At 36.7% G+C, this 18,888-nt stretch overlaps 1 protein-coding gene across 2 annotated transcripts in view; it reads left to right on the top strand.

Moving 5' to 3' along the window:
* lamb3 (laminin subunit beta 3) overlaps positions 1 to 18,888 on the top strand; it is a 29,802-nt gene extending 10,914 nt beyond the window's left edge. For both annotated transcript variants that reach the window (XM_028447510.1, XM_028447509.1), the window contains 17 exons: positions 1,736 to 1,799; positions 1,879 to 2,069; positions 2,168 to 2,288; positions 3,302 to 3,490; positions 3,570 to 3,725; positions 4,807 to 5,000; positions 7,175 to 7,271; positions 8,401 to 8,764; positions 9,816 to 9,976; positions 10,879 to 11,087; positions 12,356 to 12,562; positions 14,837 to 14,981; positions 15,061 to 15,268; positions 16,364 to 16,505; positions 16,595 to 16,771; positions 16,850 to 17,003; positions 18,054 to 18,888. In XM_028447510.1, coding sequence (XP_028303311.1) covers positions 1,736 to 1,799; positions 1,879 to 2,069; positions 2,168 to 2,288; positions 3,302 to 3,490; positions 3,570 to 3,725; positions 4,807 to 5,000; positions 7,175 to 7,271; positions 8,401 to 8,764; positions 9,816 to 9,976; positions 10,879 to 11,087; positions 12,356 to 12,562; positions 14,837 to 14,981; positions 15,061 to 15,268; positions 16,364 to 16,505; positions 16,595 to 16,771; positions 16,850 to 17,003; positions 18,054 to 18,193 — 2,919 coding nt within the window. In that variant the 3' untranslated portion in view covers positions 18,194 to 18,888. The remainder of the gene's footprint in view (positions 1 to 1,735; positions 1,800 to 1,878; positions 2,070 to 2,167; positions 2,289 to 3,301; positions 3,491 to 3,569; positions 3,726 to 4,806; positions 5,001 to 7,174; positions 7,272 to 8,400; positions 8,765 to 9,815; positions 9,977 to 10,878; positions 11,088 to 12,355; positions 12,563 to 14,836; positions 14,982 to 15,060; positions 15,269 to 16,363; positions 16,506 to 16,594; positions 16,772 to 16,849; positions 17,004 to 18,053) is intronic.

Below are 18,888 nucleotides of genomic sequence, written 5' to 3'. Positions count from 1 at the left end.
ATATATATATATATTTACATATATTTACAAAATAACTGATTGCCTTTGAATTTATTCATCACGATACAGGAAACACTTCCATTACATTTGAAAGGTTTTAATTTCAGAGAATATTAAACAGAGAATAGATAGATAGATAGATAGATAGATAGATAGATAGATAGATAGATAGATTATTTTATTGTCATTCAACATACCATCAGAGATGCACTGCAGAACAAAATGGTGTTGCATTTAGCCACAACAAAAACAGTTGGATAAACAACAAGAATATAAGAATAAAAGGGATTTATATATAAACCAGGTCAGAGAATGATGCCGATAAATATATCAGTGCAAAATGTATGTACAAAAAGAGTATGTGCAAATGTTGTTATAAATGCAACAAAAACAGACTTAATATATAAATACATTTTACTTTTCCTGTAAAAAAATCTCCTCAATGCAGGATTAACACTTAAAATATAGACAATAAGTAAATATGTGATAAAAATGGATTATTAGCTGCAAAAAACGGATCAGTTTCCACATTTAAGACTATATCATGTAAATGATATGTATTTCACGTATTTGTTTTTTTTTTTTACTATAATATATCATTTTTAAACTTGATTTCTCTCTCGTGTGTGTGTGTGTGTGTTCTTATTCCCACAAACACACATGTACGCGCCTGCACAGGCAGGACTGACACCAAAACTGTGCGATTTTAAAAAACACTAACATTTGTTGTAGGCCATAGTACATGAGTCAAACTTAAGGCCTGGAGACCAAATACGGCCCTTTGGAGCATTCAATTCGGCCCGTAGGAGAAAGTGAAAATGACAGAAAATGTGAATCATTGTGTAAATGAAACTCAACAATATTTGCAGGTACTCACAGTTTTCCCAAGATTCATTTTTAATATTAACAGGGGTAAAAGGGTTTTAAAAATGATAATGTTAATGTTTAGAGTCGCCGGGGTGAATTTGTGGTAAAGTGTTCTAGATCACTTTTATGGGTTATTAATCAATAACTTTCTCTTTCTGGTGGGTTTGTGTTGCTAATTAGTGTTTTGTCACGACATATTTACGGTTGTCCTTGTTTGGAAACATGATTTGTGCTCTGGTTGAATGATGAAGTCCAGTCAAAGCATGATGATTTCATAAAAAAGGATGTATTATAAACTCAATGAAAAGGAATACAAAAAAAGGTCTTCCATCCTGTAGGAAGGGCAAGCGGCCAGCAACTAACGGAAAGTTTTCTGAGCACCCACGTTTACAGATAGGAAGAGCCCCACCCTAAGATGGGAGGGAAAGAGAGGAACGCGTTTTTGGTATGAGACCTTGAGCAGAGACTGTTCGTTGCTGGCACTGTGGATACGGCACAATCTGTCTGTACTGCGGGTAATCTAATCTAACATGACTCAGCAAAGGAGCAACGTCTCTGTTTAAAAGTACAACGATATCATACAGTCATCGCGTATAACACATGACAAATTGTACACATGAACACACATTTGATGATATGATGATTAATATAATAATTGCCATAACAGTATTTTTATCATTTAGTATTTTTCTGTTTTATATATTTGTGCGTGTTTCTTTTAATCATTTAAAAAACAAACCATGAATTTTCTACTGAGCTGTATATTTTGTGTACCGACACACCCCTATTGAACACTGCTTTTATTGTGTGAATATTAATTTTGTCACTCATATAACACAACTCGTGTGTGTTATTCTCTCATTTCCAGATTGAGTTCAGTCCTCTGCGTCACTACGCTTATGCCCCGCCTCCCAAGAGTGAAAAAGTGGAAGGTGAGTGACCCTAATAAAGTTTCTAATCAGTGTATTACATCCTAGTGATGCTGAGTCATGCTGTGTGTGTGTTCCACAGAGGTCACGGGTCTGACGGGGCTCAGGGTGAGGATGGAGCAGCTTGGAGACGTTCCTCGTCCGCCTGGTCGAGCTCTGAGCAGGTTCTACGCCCTGAAGGAGATGAGGGTGATGGGCAGCTGTATGTGTCACGGACACGCTAACAGATGTCTGCCAGAGGTGCCCTACGACCCCCGCTCCAACACCCGACAGGTAAGATATTATACTCAGTCTGAGTGTGTGGCAAAGAGGGGAAAACAGTTTCATGAGTCCGATCGAGGGAACCTTTAAGGAACGTGTTTGTCTCTCAGGTGAATCCTCAGTGTGACTGCCAACATAACACAGATGGAATGAACTGTGAGCGCTGTAAAGAGTTCTACAACGACCTCCCCTGGAGCCATGCTGAGGAGGACGACACACACACCTGCAGACGTACGAGACACACACACACACACACACACACCACACACACCACATGCACAATCTAAAATAAAAATAAAAAAGCCATCAACAGCGTTCAAAAAACAAAAAAATGCATTAATACACACATGGGCATGTCTCATTTCTGCAGCTTTTGAAACAAAAATGCCCGAAATCACAGAAAATTTCCCAAAATGAGAACACGTGAAAGACAACACGTGAAATCACAAAAAAGGAAAACAAAAACCACAAAATCAATCCAAAAATAAAACCTTTTACAACAAAAAAAACACAAAATCGAAAAGTACACATTTTCACAACAAAGTGCCCAAAATGACGGAAAATTTCCCGGTGACTTCAAAAAAATATCAAAAACAACACATGAAATTATAACAAAATCAATCGAAAAATAAACAAGTTTACAACAGAAGTGCAGAAAATCATAGAAGAATTCACATAATGACTAAAAAATATCATGAAACACATGAATGACATCAAAAAATCTAAAAGCACAACATTTTACAACAAAAAAACCCACAAAATCAATCTAAAAGGACAAAAAATTACAACAAAATAGCAGAAAATAAATTTAAAAATAAAAACATTTACAATAAAAAAACACAATCATTCTTAAAACACAATTTACAACAAAAAAAACACAAAATAAACCTAAAAACACACCAATTTACAACAAAAAAAACACAAAATAAACCTAAAAACACAACAATTTACAACAAAAAAACACAATCAATCTTAAAACACAACAATTTACAACAAAAAAAGACAAAATAAACCTAAAAACACAACAATTTACAACAAAAAAACACAAAATAAACCTAAAAACACAACAATTTACAGCAAAAAAAAACACAAAACCAACCTAAAAACACAATTTACATCAAAAACCAAAAAATAAATCTAAAAGGACAAAAAATTACAACAAAAAACACAAAATCAATCAAAGAAACTATGTTTGATAAACAAAATGCTAATATTTCCTGTTGTTGTCGTTGTTGTGTTTTCAGGCTGTGAGTGTAACAATCACGCCGTGCGTTGTCACTTTGACCCTGACGTGTTTGAGCAGAGCGGCAGAACCAGTGGAGGCGTGTGTGAAGGTTGTCAACATCACACCACGGGCCCAAAGTGTGACCAGTGCGTCCCTGGATATCAGCCCAACCCCAACAGCAGAATGGACCGCCCCGACGCGTGCACACGTACGTCATCACATGCACACTGTTTTCAAAGGTCAAAGGTCAAAGGTGTAATGATTGTGTGTGTGTGTGTGTGTCTCAGGCTGTGTGTGTGACGCTGACGGCTCACTGAACGGGGGTCGCTGTGATGAAGTCACTGGTTCCTGTTTGTGTAAAGTTAACGTTGAAGGACTTCACTGTGACCGCTGTAGGCGGGGCTTCTACGGCCTCAGCGCCTCCAACACACTAGGCTGCACTAGTGAGTCGTACATACACTATTTAACACAAACAATATATGTTAAAGAGGAACTAAACCATGAGGTTTTGACCCACTTTTAGGCTGGAAATTTGAAAAAATGTCTTGATTATGGATGTGGCTTCTGGAGCAGTTAAGACACGCCCACTTAAAATTTTACAAATCCAAAAGAGAAGCATTCAAAAACTAAATTTTATACCAAATACAATTGATTTCAGCAGAAAAAGAGTAGTTTTGGATTTAGCTACTTTATAATAACTTCATGTACTCAGATTACCCATGCAGGAAAATCTATTACAGATATTAGTAAAATAACCAAAGAGAGCTATTACAATTATTAATACAGTAGGATGTGCTGATTCAGCTAATAAGTTATTCATTCAACTAAACTTATACATATAAACACCATAAAACTGTAGGATATTGTATACATGTTAAAATATTTGAGATAATGTATAAAACATATTATTGTTTCTAACCGGATTCAAGATTTCTTTACAGTAAGAGAGAGTAAATATACTTTAAGAGATATTCATATTAATTTTGAATATCCAAAAGATAGTATGCAGACAAAGGTTAAGTGTGGATGTATTTTTTTGTTGTGGCTGTAAAATTAAAATAAATGTAGAATATTGGAATGGTCTCAGTGATGATGAATTTAAGTCATTTACTTTCTTTACAAAGCTTTAAAAAAGTGTCTGAAATATCAACTTATTTATTGTTTTCATTGATTCAGTAATTTACCAAAATACATTTAAATTGTAAAAAGTTGCTTCTCGTGTCAAATATTGTTTGGCCATTAATTTAAATTAATTGAGATTAATTAATTACTAAGTCTCTAATTAATCATATATATATACATTTTTTTTAATCTAGTCTCACCACTAATATGTATTTATGAATGCTGGTGTTCAACAGTTAATGAAGGTATTCGTAACATGTGTGTAGAGGGAAAATAAGTTTCAACTGTTTAAAAGTTTTTTTATGATAAAACACTGACTGTAAAAGGTTTTATTTGCATCCTTTGTCCGATCGTTTTTCATCCAACACCTCTCCAGCTGTCTGACCTCTCCCTGCTCTCCAGAGTGTTCCTGCTCCCCCGACGGCTCCCTGTCAGACGTCTGTGACCCACTGACGGGTCAGTGTCTGTGTCGCTCTCACTTCCACGGCCTCACCTGTGACACCTGCTCAAAGGGTTACTGGAAACCACTGCAGTCCAAGTTCTGCCAACCGTGTGGCTGTGACACCACCAAGTCAACCAGTGACGCTTGTGACCAGGTATATAATTATTATTATTATTATGTAACAAAAAATACCTGTGACCAGGTATATACCACCTGAAGTCTGCCAAATGATGGTCCATTGTTCTATAAATCTATGATAACCACATTTATTTATTAATTTGAATAATATCCACTGTTATCCAGGATGTTTACTATTATTATAGTCATCTTAAAGATGGAAATCCTGGTTTTATCAGATATAAAATTTGTTCAAAGTGACCAAAAATGGTGGAAAAGGTGGTGAAAATGGTTAAAAGTTGCAAATTAGAGTAAAAGTGGTAAAAAGGGTTCAAAGTGTCAATATTGGCTTAAAAGTGGCAGAAATGGAGGAGGGGAGTAATGTAATTTTAAAAGGAGGAACAATTGGTTTAAACTGGCAATTAATGGGCGTGACAAACAGTGAATGTCATTAGATTGGCAGAAAAATAAAGGGTCAACATATGTGACATTAGGTGTAAAAGTGGTAGAAAGGGTTTATAAGTACTGAACATGAATACCTGGGATTTAAGGCTTATACATTCAACGTCCATCTGCATACGACACTGTTTGATACAGTTTAAGGTTCTTCACCGTTCTTATTTCACTAAGGCCAGGCTTGCTAGAATATACGGTACCTCTGATGATGCGTGCCCAAGATGCAAACAGTCGCCCGCCACCATGAGCCATATGTTTTGGTCCTGTGGGGCATTGGGTGGGTTTTGGGGTTCTATATTTGATGCTTTCTCACATGTGTGTGGCAGAAAGATTGATCCCAATCCGATTATCGCAGTGTTTGGTGTTGTCCCAAGTGGACATGGATTGACTACGTACCAGACCAGTGCCATTGCCTTTTCATCACTTTTGACCCGCAGACTCATTTATACAAAGTGGAAGGACGTACAACCTCCTTCCTTTATTCAGTGGGTACGAGAGTTGATGATGTGTCTGCAAATGGAATATCTAAGGTAGAGCTTACGTAGGTCAATAAATAAATATCATAGGACATGGTCGCCCTTCATGTTGAAGGTTTGCCTTTTACTTGAGTAAAATTCAATCATTGAGGAGTTGGGTTGTGTAGCGTATTGTATTGACTTGTATGTTTTGTTTTTTTTTTTTGTTTTTGTGTGTGTTTAATCTATTTTTATGGATATCTTTTCGCAAGTTGAGGGCTCATGTGCCGCTGGTTGGCATTGTGGTGTAAATCTATGTAAAATAAGTTTGAACAAGCCCTGATTCTTGAAATGTTTGTTTGTATAAAACTGAAAAATCTTTAAATAAAGTGTTCAAAAAAAAATAAGCGCTGAACATGTCTAGAAAGTGGAAAAAATGGGCAGAAAAGGCATTGAAATGTGATGTAGAAGTGTCAGAAATGGGAGAAATGTAGCAAAAATACATTAAAAGGAGCAAAAATATGGCAAGAAAAAGTGATGAAAATAGGTTAAAATATGATGAGTTTGGTGGAGATGTAGAAAAATAAGCAAAAATGGGCTCAAATTGTTCAAGAAATAGTTTTAGTTCAGGGGTCCCCAATCCTTGTCCTCAAGGGCCACGATCAGCATGTTTTAGATGTTTCCCTCTTCCAACACACCTGATTCAAATGATCAACTTATCATCAAGCTCTGCAGAAGCCTGATAACGATCCTGGTCATTTCAATCACGTGTGTTGGAAGAGGGAAACATCTAAAACATGCTGATAGGGGCTCCTGAGGACCAGGATTGGGGACCCTGTTTTAGATTCTTGAAGGCATCTGACAAGGTTGAGAACCTCTGCTGTAGATGATTGCCCCAAAAAACTCTGACAGAGTGACTTCCCAACACATTTATGATGTTTTCACTGAAAGTTGGAGGAAAAAATTGGAAAATGTTTATTTTGTGGTTTACAGGGAAATATACGAATCCTGACAAAAGTGAATGTGAGGAGTGAGGTGATTAGTAAAAAAGCAGCCTCAGGAGGACCAGACCTTCTGCTGACACCTCATTTCATATGATAGCCATTGAATAGCAATGGCGGCCATCTTGAAATATTGCCACCATATTGAATTTTTGAGTGGCCAACGCCTTTTTCTAAAATAATGGCCTTTAGAGAATATCTGTGCCAAATTTCATGCTTTTATAGCAAAATTCTGCATTTAAACCTCTCTTTAAGTTGAGTATCCCTGTATTAAATGTGAGTTTTCTCCTGTTCTCCAGGTCACAGGTCAGTGTCTCTGCAGACCAGGATTTGGAGGACGAACGTGTAACGAGTGTCCAGACAGAACATTTGGAAATCCTCTGAAAGGATGTCAGCGTGAGTCAAACTCATCACATACAGTATGCATTGTTTTTAGCCCAGATACATTTTCTACCTATTCGTAACACTTTTTAAAACCAGAGGTTTCTGTATTAATAATAATGATAATAATAATAATAATAATGAGGATAACGATAACGATAACGATAACGATAGCGATAGCGATAATAATAACAATAATGATAATGATAATGATAATAATGATAATGATAATATAATGATAATGATGATAATGATAATAATAATAATGCATTGGATTTATATAGCGCCTTTTTTGGTCACTCAAAGCGCTTTACATGGCATTATCCTTTCACTCCACACTTAGTGGTGGTAAGCTACTATTAGGCTGTATTAAGCCTGTCTGTTCTGAAAAAAAAAAAAATGTCTAAAGACATTTTGACCTCCTTTGTTCTCTATTGAGATGCTCATTTGGTCAGTGTATGTTTAACTTAGTAAACTTTCTGATCAGATTAGTATATTTGATTAAAAACAAATACTAATTAAAAATGTGTTATTTATTTAAATTTTGAATAAAGTTTGAAATTCATGGCTTTTTTCTTGTTTTTCATACAATTTGACCAGGAGTTGGGGTTTTCAAAGTAAGAGGACAGAAAAACCTGTTCCACGCCCACTTTGGTTTGATAAGCGTGCAGAGATTTCTGTAGATGACGAGCAGTGTTTGTTTTTAAAAATCACAGCAGAATAAAGTTCTAAATGTTTTTTCTAGCCTGGGCTAACAAGTGAGAAACTCAGCATTATCTTCAAACGCGCTCTTACTTTGAAAACGCTGACTTCCCTTCTCACCGTATGAGAAAACAGACTTTATTTTGTTTTGTTTCTGTCTTCTAGCATTTCATTTTTTGTTCTTAGAAACAGAAAATTAAAATAAACAATTCTTTCTCCACCCTGATAAAGAAAAACGCAGTGACTTTAAATTGTGTTTTTTTTTTTTCACTTTTAAAATGAAAATCAAATAACCACTCTAGTTTTTATTAGCGTAACGTATTTCCTGCAGAACGTATAAACTAACCTGTGTGTGTGTATGTGTGTGTGTGTGTGTGTGTGTGTGTGTGTGTGTGTGTGTGTGTGTGTGTGTGTGTGTGTGTGTGTGTGTGTGTGTGTGCAGCGTGTAAGTGTGACCCAGAGGGGACCCTCCCAGGGGTCTGTGATAAGACCTCAGGAGCCTGTCTGTGTCGTCCGGGCCTCACGGGGTCCCGCTGTGACTCCTGTGGTCCTGGTCGCTGTGATTCCTTCCCAGCCTGTGACTCGTGTCCTTCCTGCTTCTTCACTCTGCAAAACCAAATCAAAAACCAAAGCTCAGCTCTGGAAAAGCTTTCTGACAAAGTCTCTGCTCGTCCTGATCCTGAGGACTTTGGACCACGGATACGGGACCTGGAAACTAGTCTGAACCTGATCCGGAACTCCGTCTCCCTCCCTCCAACCATCACCAAACAAGTGGATGATGCTCTGTCCACGCTCAAGGAGCTCAGGTGAAAAAACTTTACTTTAATATATATTAAAAAACATTTCCTCCTCTAAGGCAGTGTTTCTCAAATGGGGGTACGTGTATCCCTCGGGGTACGTGATGGCACTACTGGGGGTATTAGAGAGAGATTGAGAGTGGAAAATTAACAAATGAAAGCATCAAAAATATGCGGTTTTATAATGTTTATTTTTGAGTAATGATAATCATGCTAAATATTACCAGCAACTCACAAAATGACAATAAAAACACACAAAATAAGAGAAAAATATACTGAATAATAGAAAGAACAGAGACAAACAACAACAAAATACACAAAATACACACAAAATGAGAGAAAAATACACAACATCACTACAAAATACATAAAAAATAAAAGAGAAATATAAAATGACATAGACAACCAAAAAACACACACACTGAGAGAGAATAATTTAAATACTACCAACAACACACAAAATAAGAGAAAGATATGCTCAATAATACGAAGAACGGGCAAACAACAACAAAATAAACAAAATGACACCAAAAACACATATTGAGAGAGAGAATAATTTAAATAATACCAAAAACACACAAAATGACAACAAAAACACACTAAATAAGAGAAAAATACACCAGATTGCTACAAAAGACACAAAAATAACAGAAAAACATACAAAACCACATAAAAAATAACCAAGCAACACTAAAAACACACAAAATGAAAGAAAAATATACTGAATAATAAAAAAAAAAACAGACAAACAACAACAAAATAATGATATAAATGATATTGATTAGGACATGAAATTAAAATGCACAGGTCAGTGTTGGTTCCACATCAGAACGGAGATGATTATAAATGATAAAAACTTTGATTCACTTATTTACATAATGAGATTATTTAAAATGTGAGTTATTACTCATTCATTCCATCGTTATGATCTGTAGATGTTTTTTTTTTTTTTTCATAATATTCTGAGCAAAATGTTTTAGTCAAACGTATGGGGACTAGAACCAAAAACGTTTGAGAACCACTGATTTAAGGAATGGATTCTATCTTTCTTTCTCTGCAGGGACAAAGTGGACGAGGTGAACGATAACCTTCCAAATCTTCCAAAGATTCCAAACCAGAACCCAGAGGTGGACAGACTCCAGGCTTTGTTAGACAAACTTCAGCCTTTGTACAAAGCTAAGAAAGATGCTGCAGATAACACAGTGAACCCTGACCACACAGGTTAGAAACACACACACACACACACACACACACACACACACACACACACACACACACACAGGAACAAAAAGAACATTTTCATTTTTTAAATCCATGTGATATTATAATAAAGCTTCTCCTGAATCACTTTTTCACTCAAGGTTAAATACACTGATGTTCTTAGAACCACTTTGTTTATTCTGGGTATCGGTGGCTGGAAACCCAGGGGGCCACATCTGGCCCTCAGCCCCCAATTGACTCCAAAAATACACAAAATGGCAGAAAAAAAACACGAGAACAACAAAAACATGCAAAATTTATGGAATAAAATACAAAATGACAATATAAATACACAAAGATGACTCAAAATATACAAAATGAATGAAAAATATACAAAAGTACGTCACAAATATACAAAATGATCTAAATCCCCTCCCACATTAAATTGAATCATCCATGACTTAAGGTCTATCTTTGGGTAAAATTGTATTTATTTATTTACTGCAAATAACATCAGAAATACGGAAAATCTATATAAAAACACACAAAACAAACAAAAATGCATAAAAGGACAATAAAAACACACCAAATAATACAAAAAGCCACAATAAATAATCTACAAAAATAGAAAATACATTTACAAAACAGCAATGATTGTACAGAGAACAACAACAAAAATACACAAAATAAAATAAAAATATGCAAAACAACAACTAAAACAGAAAACTTTAAAAATACACAAAACAATTTCAAAAACTCACAAAATGACATTGAAAATACTAAAAATCACAATAAAAATACATAACAGTCTTTGGTTCTTCCTGTGTTAATGCATTGATTGGTTTTTATTGTAAAAGGTCAGACCTTTAACTGTGTCTGTTCAGCTACTTTTAGACAAACACTGACTCAGACTGTGTCCTTAGGAGTGATCAAAGTCATCAAAGAGGCCTACGATAACTCCACGGACGCGGCGAAGAAAGTGGACGCTAGCAAAGACAAAGTGAAGGAGTCTGAGGACACCAGAGAAGAAGCGACAGACCTCATAGATGGAGTTCAACCAGACAACGTTAAAAACCTGGAGCGACTCCAGAACAACATGGACCAACCCGACCTGACGCCCGTGGCCAAACAGGTCAATATTAATCACATGTGTTAAACCCAAGGCCCGGGGGCCAAACCCGGCCCTTTAGACCATCCACTCTGGCCCTCAGGAGACAGTAAACATGACAGAAAATGTGAATTATTGTGTAAATTAGCCAATAATCCAGTTGTGGATATCTCAAATTCACCAAATTAATAAAATTCTACAATATTTTTAGAGACTTACATCAGGGATGGGGTCAATTACATTTTTCAGTTACACATGTTCATTTACAATTCAGTTGCGATTACAGTGACTAGCATTATTTACAATTGCAATTAAACTACAATTATTTTTTATCCTCAGAAAGTCAATTACGATGATGTTCTCAATTACTACATTTCAATTACAATTAATAACAATTACTGATCCTGAAATAAATAACCCAATAAAAGTTCACCTTCCTCCTGTGTTAGCTTTCTGTTAGCATCTCTAATGCTAACGCTAATATCTATCATTTAATTATCTATTGATTACCTTGTTAGGCTTCATAATCAATGAAAATATAGGTTTTAATAATTTTTTAAATTGTAAAATGTGGGAAAGCTTGATGTGAAACACATTTTAATAATTGTTAACTACATCAGAATAAAAAAAAAATTATTAGAATGGCAAAGAGCGGCATATAAAGAAAATTAAAGAAACAATAGTAATAACAATAAATGAAAACAGCACTAATAATAATAAGAATAAGAATAAACTGAATAACAAAGTGCAAATGAATGACAAGGTGCCAAATGCTTATGTATAAGTAAAAATAAAAATGATAAAATGAATAAAAAAATAAAGTAAAGTATATATACATATATGTGTAGAACTGTGACATGGTTCCCCAGTTTTGCGTACAAGGCAATTACAATTACAAAGTCAATAATCGGAACTCAATTACAATTTAATTACGACAGCAGATTTTTCAAATTAAAAATATAATCATAATTATGCCATAATTGTAATTAATTATCAATTATGCGTGAATGCAATTTTCCTTTGTTTATATCACATGAATGCAGTCATTTCTATTGGCAAATTGTGGAAAGAATTCTCACTTTTTGCACAAATATTTCAATTTCTTACAAACAATTCTTCAAAATTACACAAAAATTGGTTACAAAATTTTAAGATTTTTTTAAGTGAAGATTTGGCAGCAACTGATATTAAAAACTAGGGCACATTGATGTTAAAATTGTTCTTTTTTTCTACCTAAAATTCGTTGCCTAATTGAGATCCATGTGTTTCTGGTGTGTGTGTGTGTGTTTTAGGTGTGTGGCAGTGTGCGCTCAAAGCCGTGCACTCCTCTGCTCTGTGAGGGGTCCGACCTGTGTCCCCCTGAGGGGAGCCCACCCTGTAAAAAGGGAGAAAAGTGTGTGGGAGCTCTGCCTTTGGGCAAGAAGGCCGACAAGGATGCCAAGGACGTGATGGAGCAACTGGACAGACTCTCTAAGAAGATCACAGACGCTGCAGAGAAGGTACAGACACCACTACCGTACTTCTGACTTTGATCTTCAGTAGGAACTCAAACATTATTACAGTTTTAATTTCAGTAACTTTTTTCAGTAAATTTACTTTAAAATTTACTTTGATCTCCTGACATGTTTCGACTGCCAACTGTCAGTCTTCCTCAGAGGCTTTGATGTATCCCTACAAGTTCTTTTTTTTTTTTTTACTTAAAAAAACTTGTGTTTTTGTTGGTGTTTATTGTAGTTTTGTTGTTTATTGAATTTTTGTTGTCACTTTGGGCCTATATGGTACTACAAAGCTAGATTTCCTCTTATCGTGCTAACTTAATCAGTGTGTGCTGGACTACGAAGCTGGTAACTTAGGCTGAACGACTAACCTGGTCGGGACTGGGTTTTTTTCTTGCTAGGATCTGAGCGAGTTCTAAAGCCCCGCCTCCTGACCAATCAGTTCTCTGAGAAAACGACCTGCCCAATGTTAGATGATCCTGGTTGGTGCAGATCTGACAGATGAGTTTAGGAAAGATTATTAATTATAAAAGCAATGCTTTCATTTGCTGATGACATCATTTAGGAAAGATATAGATTTATATCTGATGGACTGATTTATAGTCAGCTGATGAAGCCATTCATTCATTCTTTCATACACTATAGTGAAGCTGACCTCAGCAGGAACATAGTACAGTAAACAATGTGTTCTCATCCCAGTGTGTGATAAATAGATCTATCTGAACAGAAACACGTGTGTGCTGTAATAAAGTTTAACTGCAGAGCGCTGTCTGTTTATCATCCAATGGATTAATATCATAAATAATCTCAGACTTTTACACATTAACAGTATCAGCAGCTTCCTGTCTGACTTCTATCATTCCTGCCTTTCCTGTAACAACAGGGTTGTTTTTGGTCTGAATTATGGATTTTAATTATTCATCATTTTAAAATTCAGTAATCTGGTCAGTACCAAGTTATGAAGTGGATCAGATCTGAGCGAGTATAAAAGCTCCGCCTCCTGCTGCACTAACACTGTTACTCTTCACTGTCATCAAGGATTTCCATCCATCCATCCATCTTCTCCCGCTTAGCCGTTTCCGGGTCGCGGGGGCAGCATCCTCAGTAGGGAGGCCCAGACTTCCCTCTCCCCGGCCACTTCCTCCAGCTCTTCCGGGGGGACCCCGAGACGTTCCCAGGCCAGCCGAGAGACATAGTCTCTCCAGCGTGTCCTGGGTCTTCCCCGGGGCCTCCTGGATGCCCCCTGAACGCCTCACTAGGGAGGCGTTCAGGGGGCATCCTAATTAGGTGCCCGAGCCACCTCATCTGGCTCTTCTCGATGCGGAGGAGCAGCGACTCTACTTTGATCCCCTCCCGAATGACTGAGCTTCTCACCCTATCTCTAAGGGAGAGCCCAGCCACCCTACGGAGGAAACTCATTTCGGCCGCTTGTACCCGTGATCTTGTTCTTTTGGTCATGACCCAAAGTTCATGACCATAGGTGAGGGATGGAACGTAGACCGACCTGTAAATCGAGAGCTTCGCTTTTTGGCTCAGCTCCCTCTTTACAATGACGGACTGGTGCAGACTCCGCATCACTGCAGACGCCGCACCAATCTGCCTGTCGATCTCTCGCTCCATCCTTCCCTCACTCGTGAACAAGGATTTATATTTATTATATTTACTTAAGATCATAAACTGTTCCTTCATTCATTGTTAAGACGCTCAGTCTGCCAGTTCTCTCCATTGATTGGTCAGACGCTGCAAGCTCCACCCCTTTATTGTGAACGCTCACGTACCGAGGCTGAAAACACTTGGCTTAAATTAGCATGTTGTTATTGACCGTCATAGGACAGCTTCTCTCTGACTGGTATTGTTTGGTTAGTTGAAGCCAGTTAACGGAGATTAATCCAGGATATAATTATCTAGATTTGTAGTCTGTTGTGTGTTTTTGTTGTTTTGTATATTTTTTCATATCATATTTATATCATTCTTTGTGTTGTTGGAGTCAGTTGTGTATTGTTGTTGTCACCTTTGTGTATTTTGTCCGTCATTTTGTGTGTTTTTGGAGAATGTTTGTGCATTTACTTTGGGGGCCACATGTGGCCCACGGGCTGCCAGTTGCCCATGTCTGGTTACGTTGTTAAAAGAGAACAGTAGATGCCTCCGAGGAAGACTGACAGTTTGCAGTTAAAAACATGTCAGGAGACAAATACATTTCAAAGTAAATTTCCTGAAAAGCATTTGTCTGAATAAATGGAACATTAACATACAATTCTGGTTTTATTCTCCTTAAAGCTTCAGAAAACTCAGCAAACAACCAATCAGGTGAGGGACTCTGCAGATAAACTAAACAAGAAGATGAACCAAGCCAAAAACGACCTGGAAGAAGATGTAAAGGACACGCGGGACATTGTGAAGGACATTAAAGACTTCCTGTCCGGTACAAATCCTGCACACAGAACGATTTTCACTGTTTTCCTCATCTTTTCATTCCTGACTTTTCCACTTTGTGTTTCCAGAGCCGTCGACAGACCCCAACCACATCCAGACTGTGAGCGACTGGATACTGAAGGCCAAAATACCCACCACCACGCCCACCCTGAAGAAGAAGCTGGAGGAGCTGAAGAAACTGGCAGAAAACTTACCAGACAGCACGGCTGTGTTGAAGGAGGCGGAGCCTCTGTTGGAGACCGCCAAGAAGCTCCTGAAGGAGGCCCAGGACACCAGGTGAGATCATCATGGGATCAAAACCTTTATATCACACTCAGACTATCCATGTGTAGATACACAATGTCAATATACTATATAGAATAATACATTAATGAAGATGTTAGAAAAATGTATTCCATAGCACGACATGAACAAACTGCCTCAAAAACACACAAAATGAAATCAAAAATATACAAAATGACAGAAAAATGCATAAAAGGAAAACAAAATACACAAAATGAAAAAAAAAAAAATGCAAAACTGCAACAAAATAAAGAGAAAATCGCACAAGACAACAACAAAAACAGAATGACAGAAAATACACAAAATTATTTCAAAAACACACAAAACTATGACAAAAACCCACAAAATGAAAGAAAAGTCCACAAGATGAAAAAAATAATCCAGCAATGATTGTACAAAGAACAACAAAACATACACAAAAAAACAGAAACCCACCAAATGACAGAAAAGTGCACAAAATAACATTGAAAAAAAACTAAAAATCACTCCAAAAACAAGCAAAACAACAACAAAAACATTCCAAATAAGAGTGAAATGTACAAAACCACAATAAAAACACACATAATTACAGAAAAATATACAAAACAACAACAAAAACACAAACAACATTAAAAATACACAAAACAATTTCAGAAACTCACAAAACGACATCCAAAACACTAGAAATTACTCCAAAAACACACAATACAACAACAAAATGCACAAGATATCAACAAAAAAATGCAAAATGAGATACAAATGCACAACACAACAACAAAAACACACAGAATGACAGAAAATGCAGATTTTAAAAACACACAAAACTACAAAAGAAACCCTTTGTTCTTAATGCTCAGATTGCTCATTATTTTAATGCTGACAATCATCATAGATATGTATGTATTTGTTCTTCTTTTGTGTATAGTTTTAAGGTTATATATAAAATATAGATATGTATTTATTTGTTTGTGTATAGTTTTAAGGTTATACATAATATATAGATATGTATCTATTTGTGTATGGTTATATATATTATATAGATATGTATGTATTTGTTTTAAGGTGAGATGTGACTTTATTGACTTTATTGTTTGTTGCTCTTGTTTCCAGAGATAATGCAAAGAAAGGTAAAGGTGAGGTGGATAAGCTGCTGCAAGGCTTTGGTCCAGTAGAAGAAAACCTCTCAGATGTAGAAAACAGACTCCAGGACACCATGGACCTCATTGATAATCTGTACAACAACCTGACAAAGGTACGGAACACAGAGACAATTTTAAAAAAACACACACACAAATAAAAGGTGCTGACACAGCTCTTCATGTGTGCTTTGCTGTGGTCCAGACTGAAGACCAGCTGAGACCAGCTGAGGACGCCCTGGACGACGTGACTGATCTGTTAAAACCAGTGAAACCACAGCTGGACCAGCTGAAAACGCTGCTGGAGGATGGGAAGCAGGATGCCCAGAACGCAGACAAGAACGCAGAAGACGCCGTGGATGAAAGCACCGCTGCAGAGGATGTACGTGAGGCCAATCAAAGGCTCAGTTACCATGGCAACGTCCCCCAGGGTCTTTAAACCCTTCCTTTGTGTTTGCAGGACTTGTCGGAGCTGCAGAAGCAGGTGGACAAGCTGAAGGACCAGGCCCCTCCTCCAACAGAGGCGGGGCCTATCGGGGATCGAATCGCCAAACTGAAGCAGAACGCTAAAGATCTGGCTAACAACACTGATGACATGCTGAAGGGTTTGGAAGGTTAGAGAAAACACACACACACACACACACACACACACACACACGCACACACACACACACACGCACACACACACACACACACACACACACACACACACACACACACACACACAGTATTCTATGTGAGAAAAACATACAAAATTACCTCAAAAATACTACACATGACACAAAATTACACAAATTGTCAGAAAATATACAACATGAAAACAAAAAATACATTGACTCTAAAAAACAGACAAAACGTCAACAAAAATACCCAAGATGACATAGAAGTACACAAACTGTCAGAAAAATATACAAAATGACGTCAAAAATATATAAATGGACAGAAAATACACAAAACATTTCACAAAATCACTCCAAAAACATACAAAACAACAACAAAAATACACAAAATGACAGGAAAATATACAAAAATACAAATGGTAAATGGACTTGATTTTATATAGCGCTTTATAACCACAATGAAGCAGTCCCAAAGCGCTTTACATATCAGCTCATTCACCCAATCACTCTCACATTCACACACCAGTGGGACAGGACTGCCATGCAAGGCGCTAGTCGACCACTGGGAGCAACTTAGGGTTCAGTGTCTTGCCCAAGGACACTTCGACACATAGTCAGGTACTGGGATCGAACCCCCAACCTCTCGATCAGAAGACGACCCGCTACCACCTGAGCCACGGTCGCCCTACACAAGCACACAAAATTATTCCAAAAAAGATAAAATGACAACAAAAATACCCAAGATGATAGAAAAGTATAAAAATTGTCAGAAAAATATACAGGGTTGACTCCAAAAAACATACAAAACAAAAATAATAACACAAAATGATATAAAAAAAATACTTAAATAGACAGAAAATATGCAAAAATACACAAACTGGCTCCAAAAACAGACAAAACGACAACTAAAAGTTTCCCATATCTGATGTAGAACGTGGTTTTAAAAGATCTCAGAAATCAATTGACCTGTGGATTGATAGGTGGACAGTGGTGAAATATACTGTAGTTATTGATCTCATCTCATTTCTTTACTTGTTTGTGCAGGTAAAGCTGATTCCATCAGAAACCTTCAGGATGACATTCTGCAGAAGTCAAAACAGCTGGAAGGACTGGACACCAAACTCAAAGATCTCATAACACAACTTAGAAAGAAAGGACGCGATCTGAGCAACTGCCAGGGCTAAAGACACACACACGCACACACACACACACACACACACACACACCACTAGCACTTTCACCCCTACTCTACTCCTCCCAGATATAAGTCACATTCATGACAACCTACAGAAATAGAAAATGTTATCTTCAATCTGAAAAACTGGCTGAAAAATTGTGTTAATATATTTGTGTTACTCTAAAGTGTCGTACTTGCTTTGTTGTGTTCTTTTATACGTGCTTTCCATTTAAAAACTATATATTTTACAAAGCCTGCTGAGCTCTTGTTGGGTTTTTTTTTAAAAAAGAGAGAGAGATGGAAGCAAATTGTTGTTCCAATAATTATATTATATATTAAAGTACAACAATGACATTATTTTTGTACATTTATAAAATGAAACACCTTTATAATGAACGAGTGGACATTTACTGTATTTCCTTTAAAGTCAAACAAAACCGTCGTTTTAACTTTGAAATACAAACATAATCTTATAAGAAGATGATTTAGTTTGATTTTAGGTTAATAAATAGAGCTTGTTTGGTTTTTGGTTATTTTAGAATTAGAAATAAAACTTTCAGTCATAGAAAAGAAACGCTGAGAAGTTTCCGTGAACAATGCACTCCGTCTTTCTGTTTCCAAACTGGCAAATGTGAGAATGTTACATTATTTATTTTAAGCATCTGTTGTTTAAGCACTATTTAAATAAAGCCCTACACTATC

Source organism: Gouania willdenowi, chromosome 5, assembly GCF_900634775.1.
Source record: "Gouania willdenowi chromosome 5, fGouWil2.1, whole genome shotgun sequence".
In the NCBI taxonomy this organism is placed as follows: domain Eukaryota; kingdom Metazoa; phylum Chordata; class Actinopteri; order Blenniiformes; family Gobiesocidae; genus Gouania; species Gouania willdenowi.
Note: the sequence above shows the minus strand (reverse complement) of the source record. Positions and strands in the feature narration are given on the sequence as shown.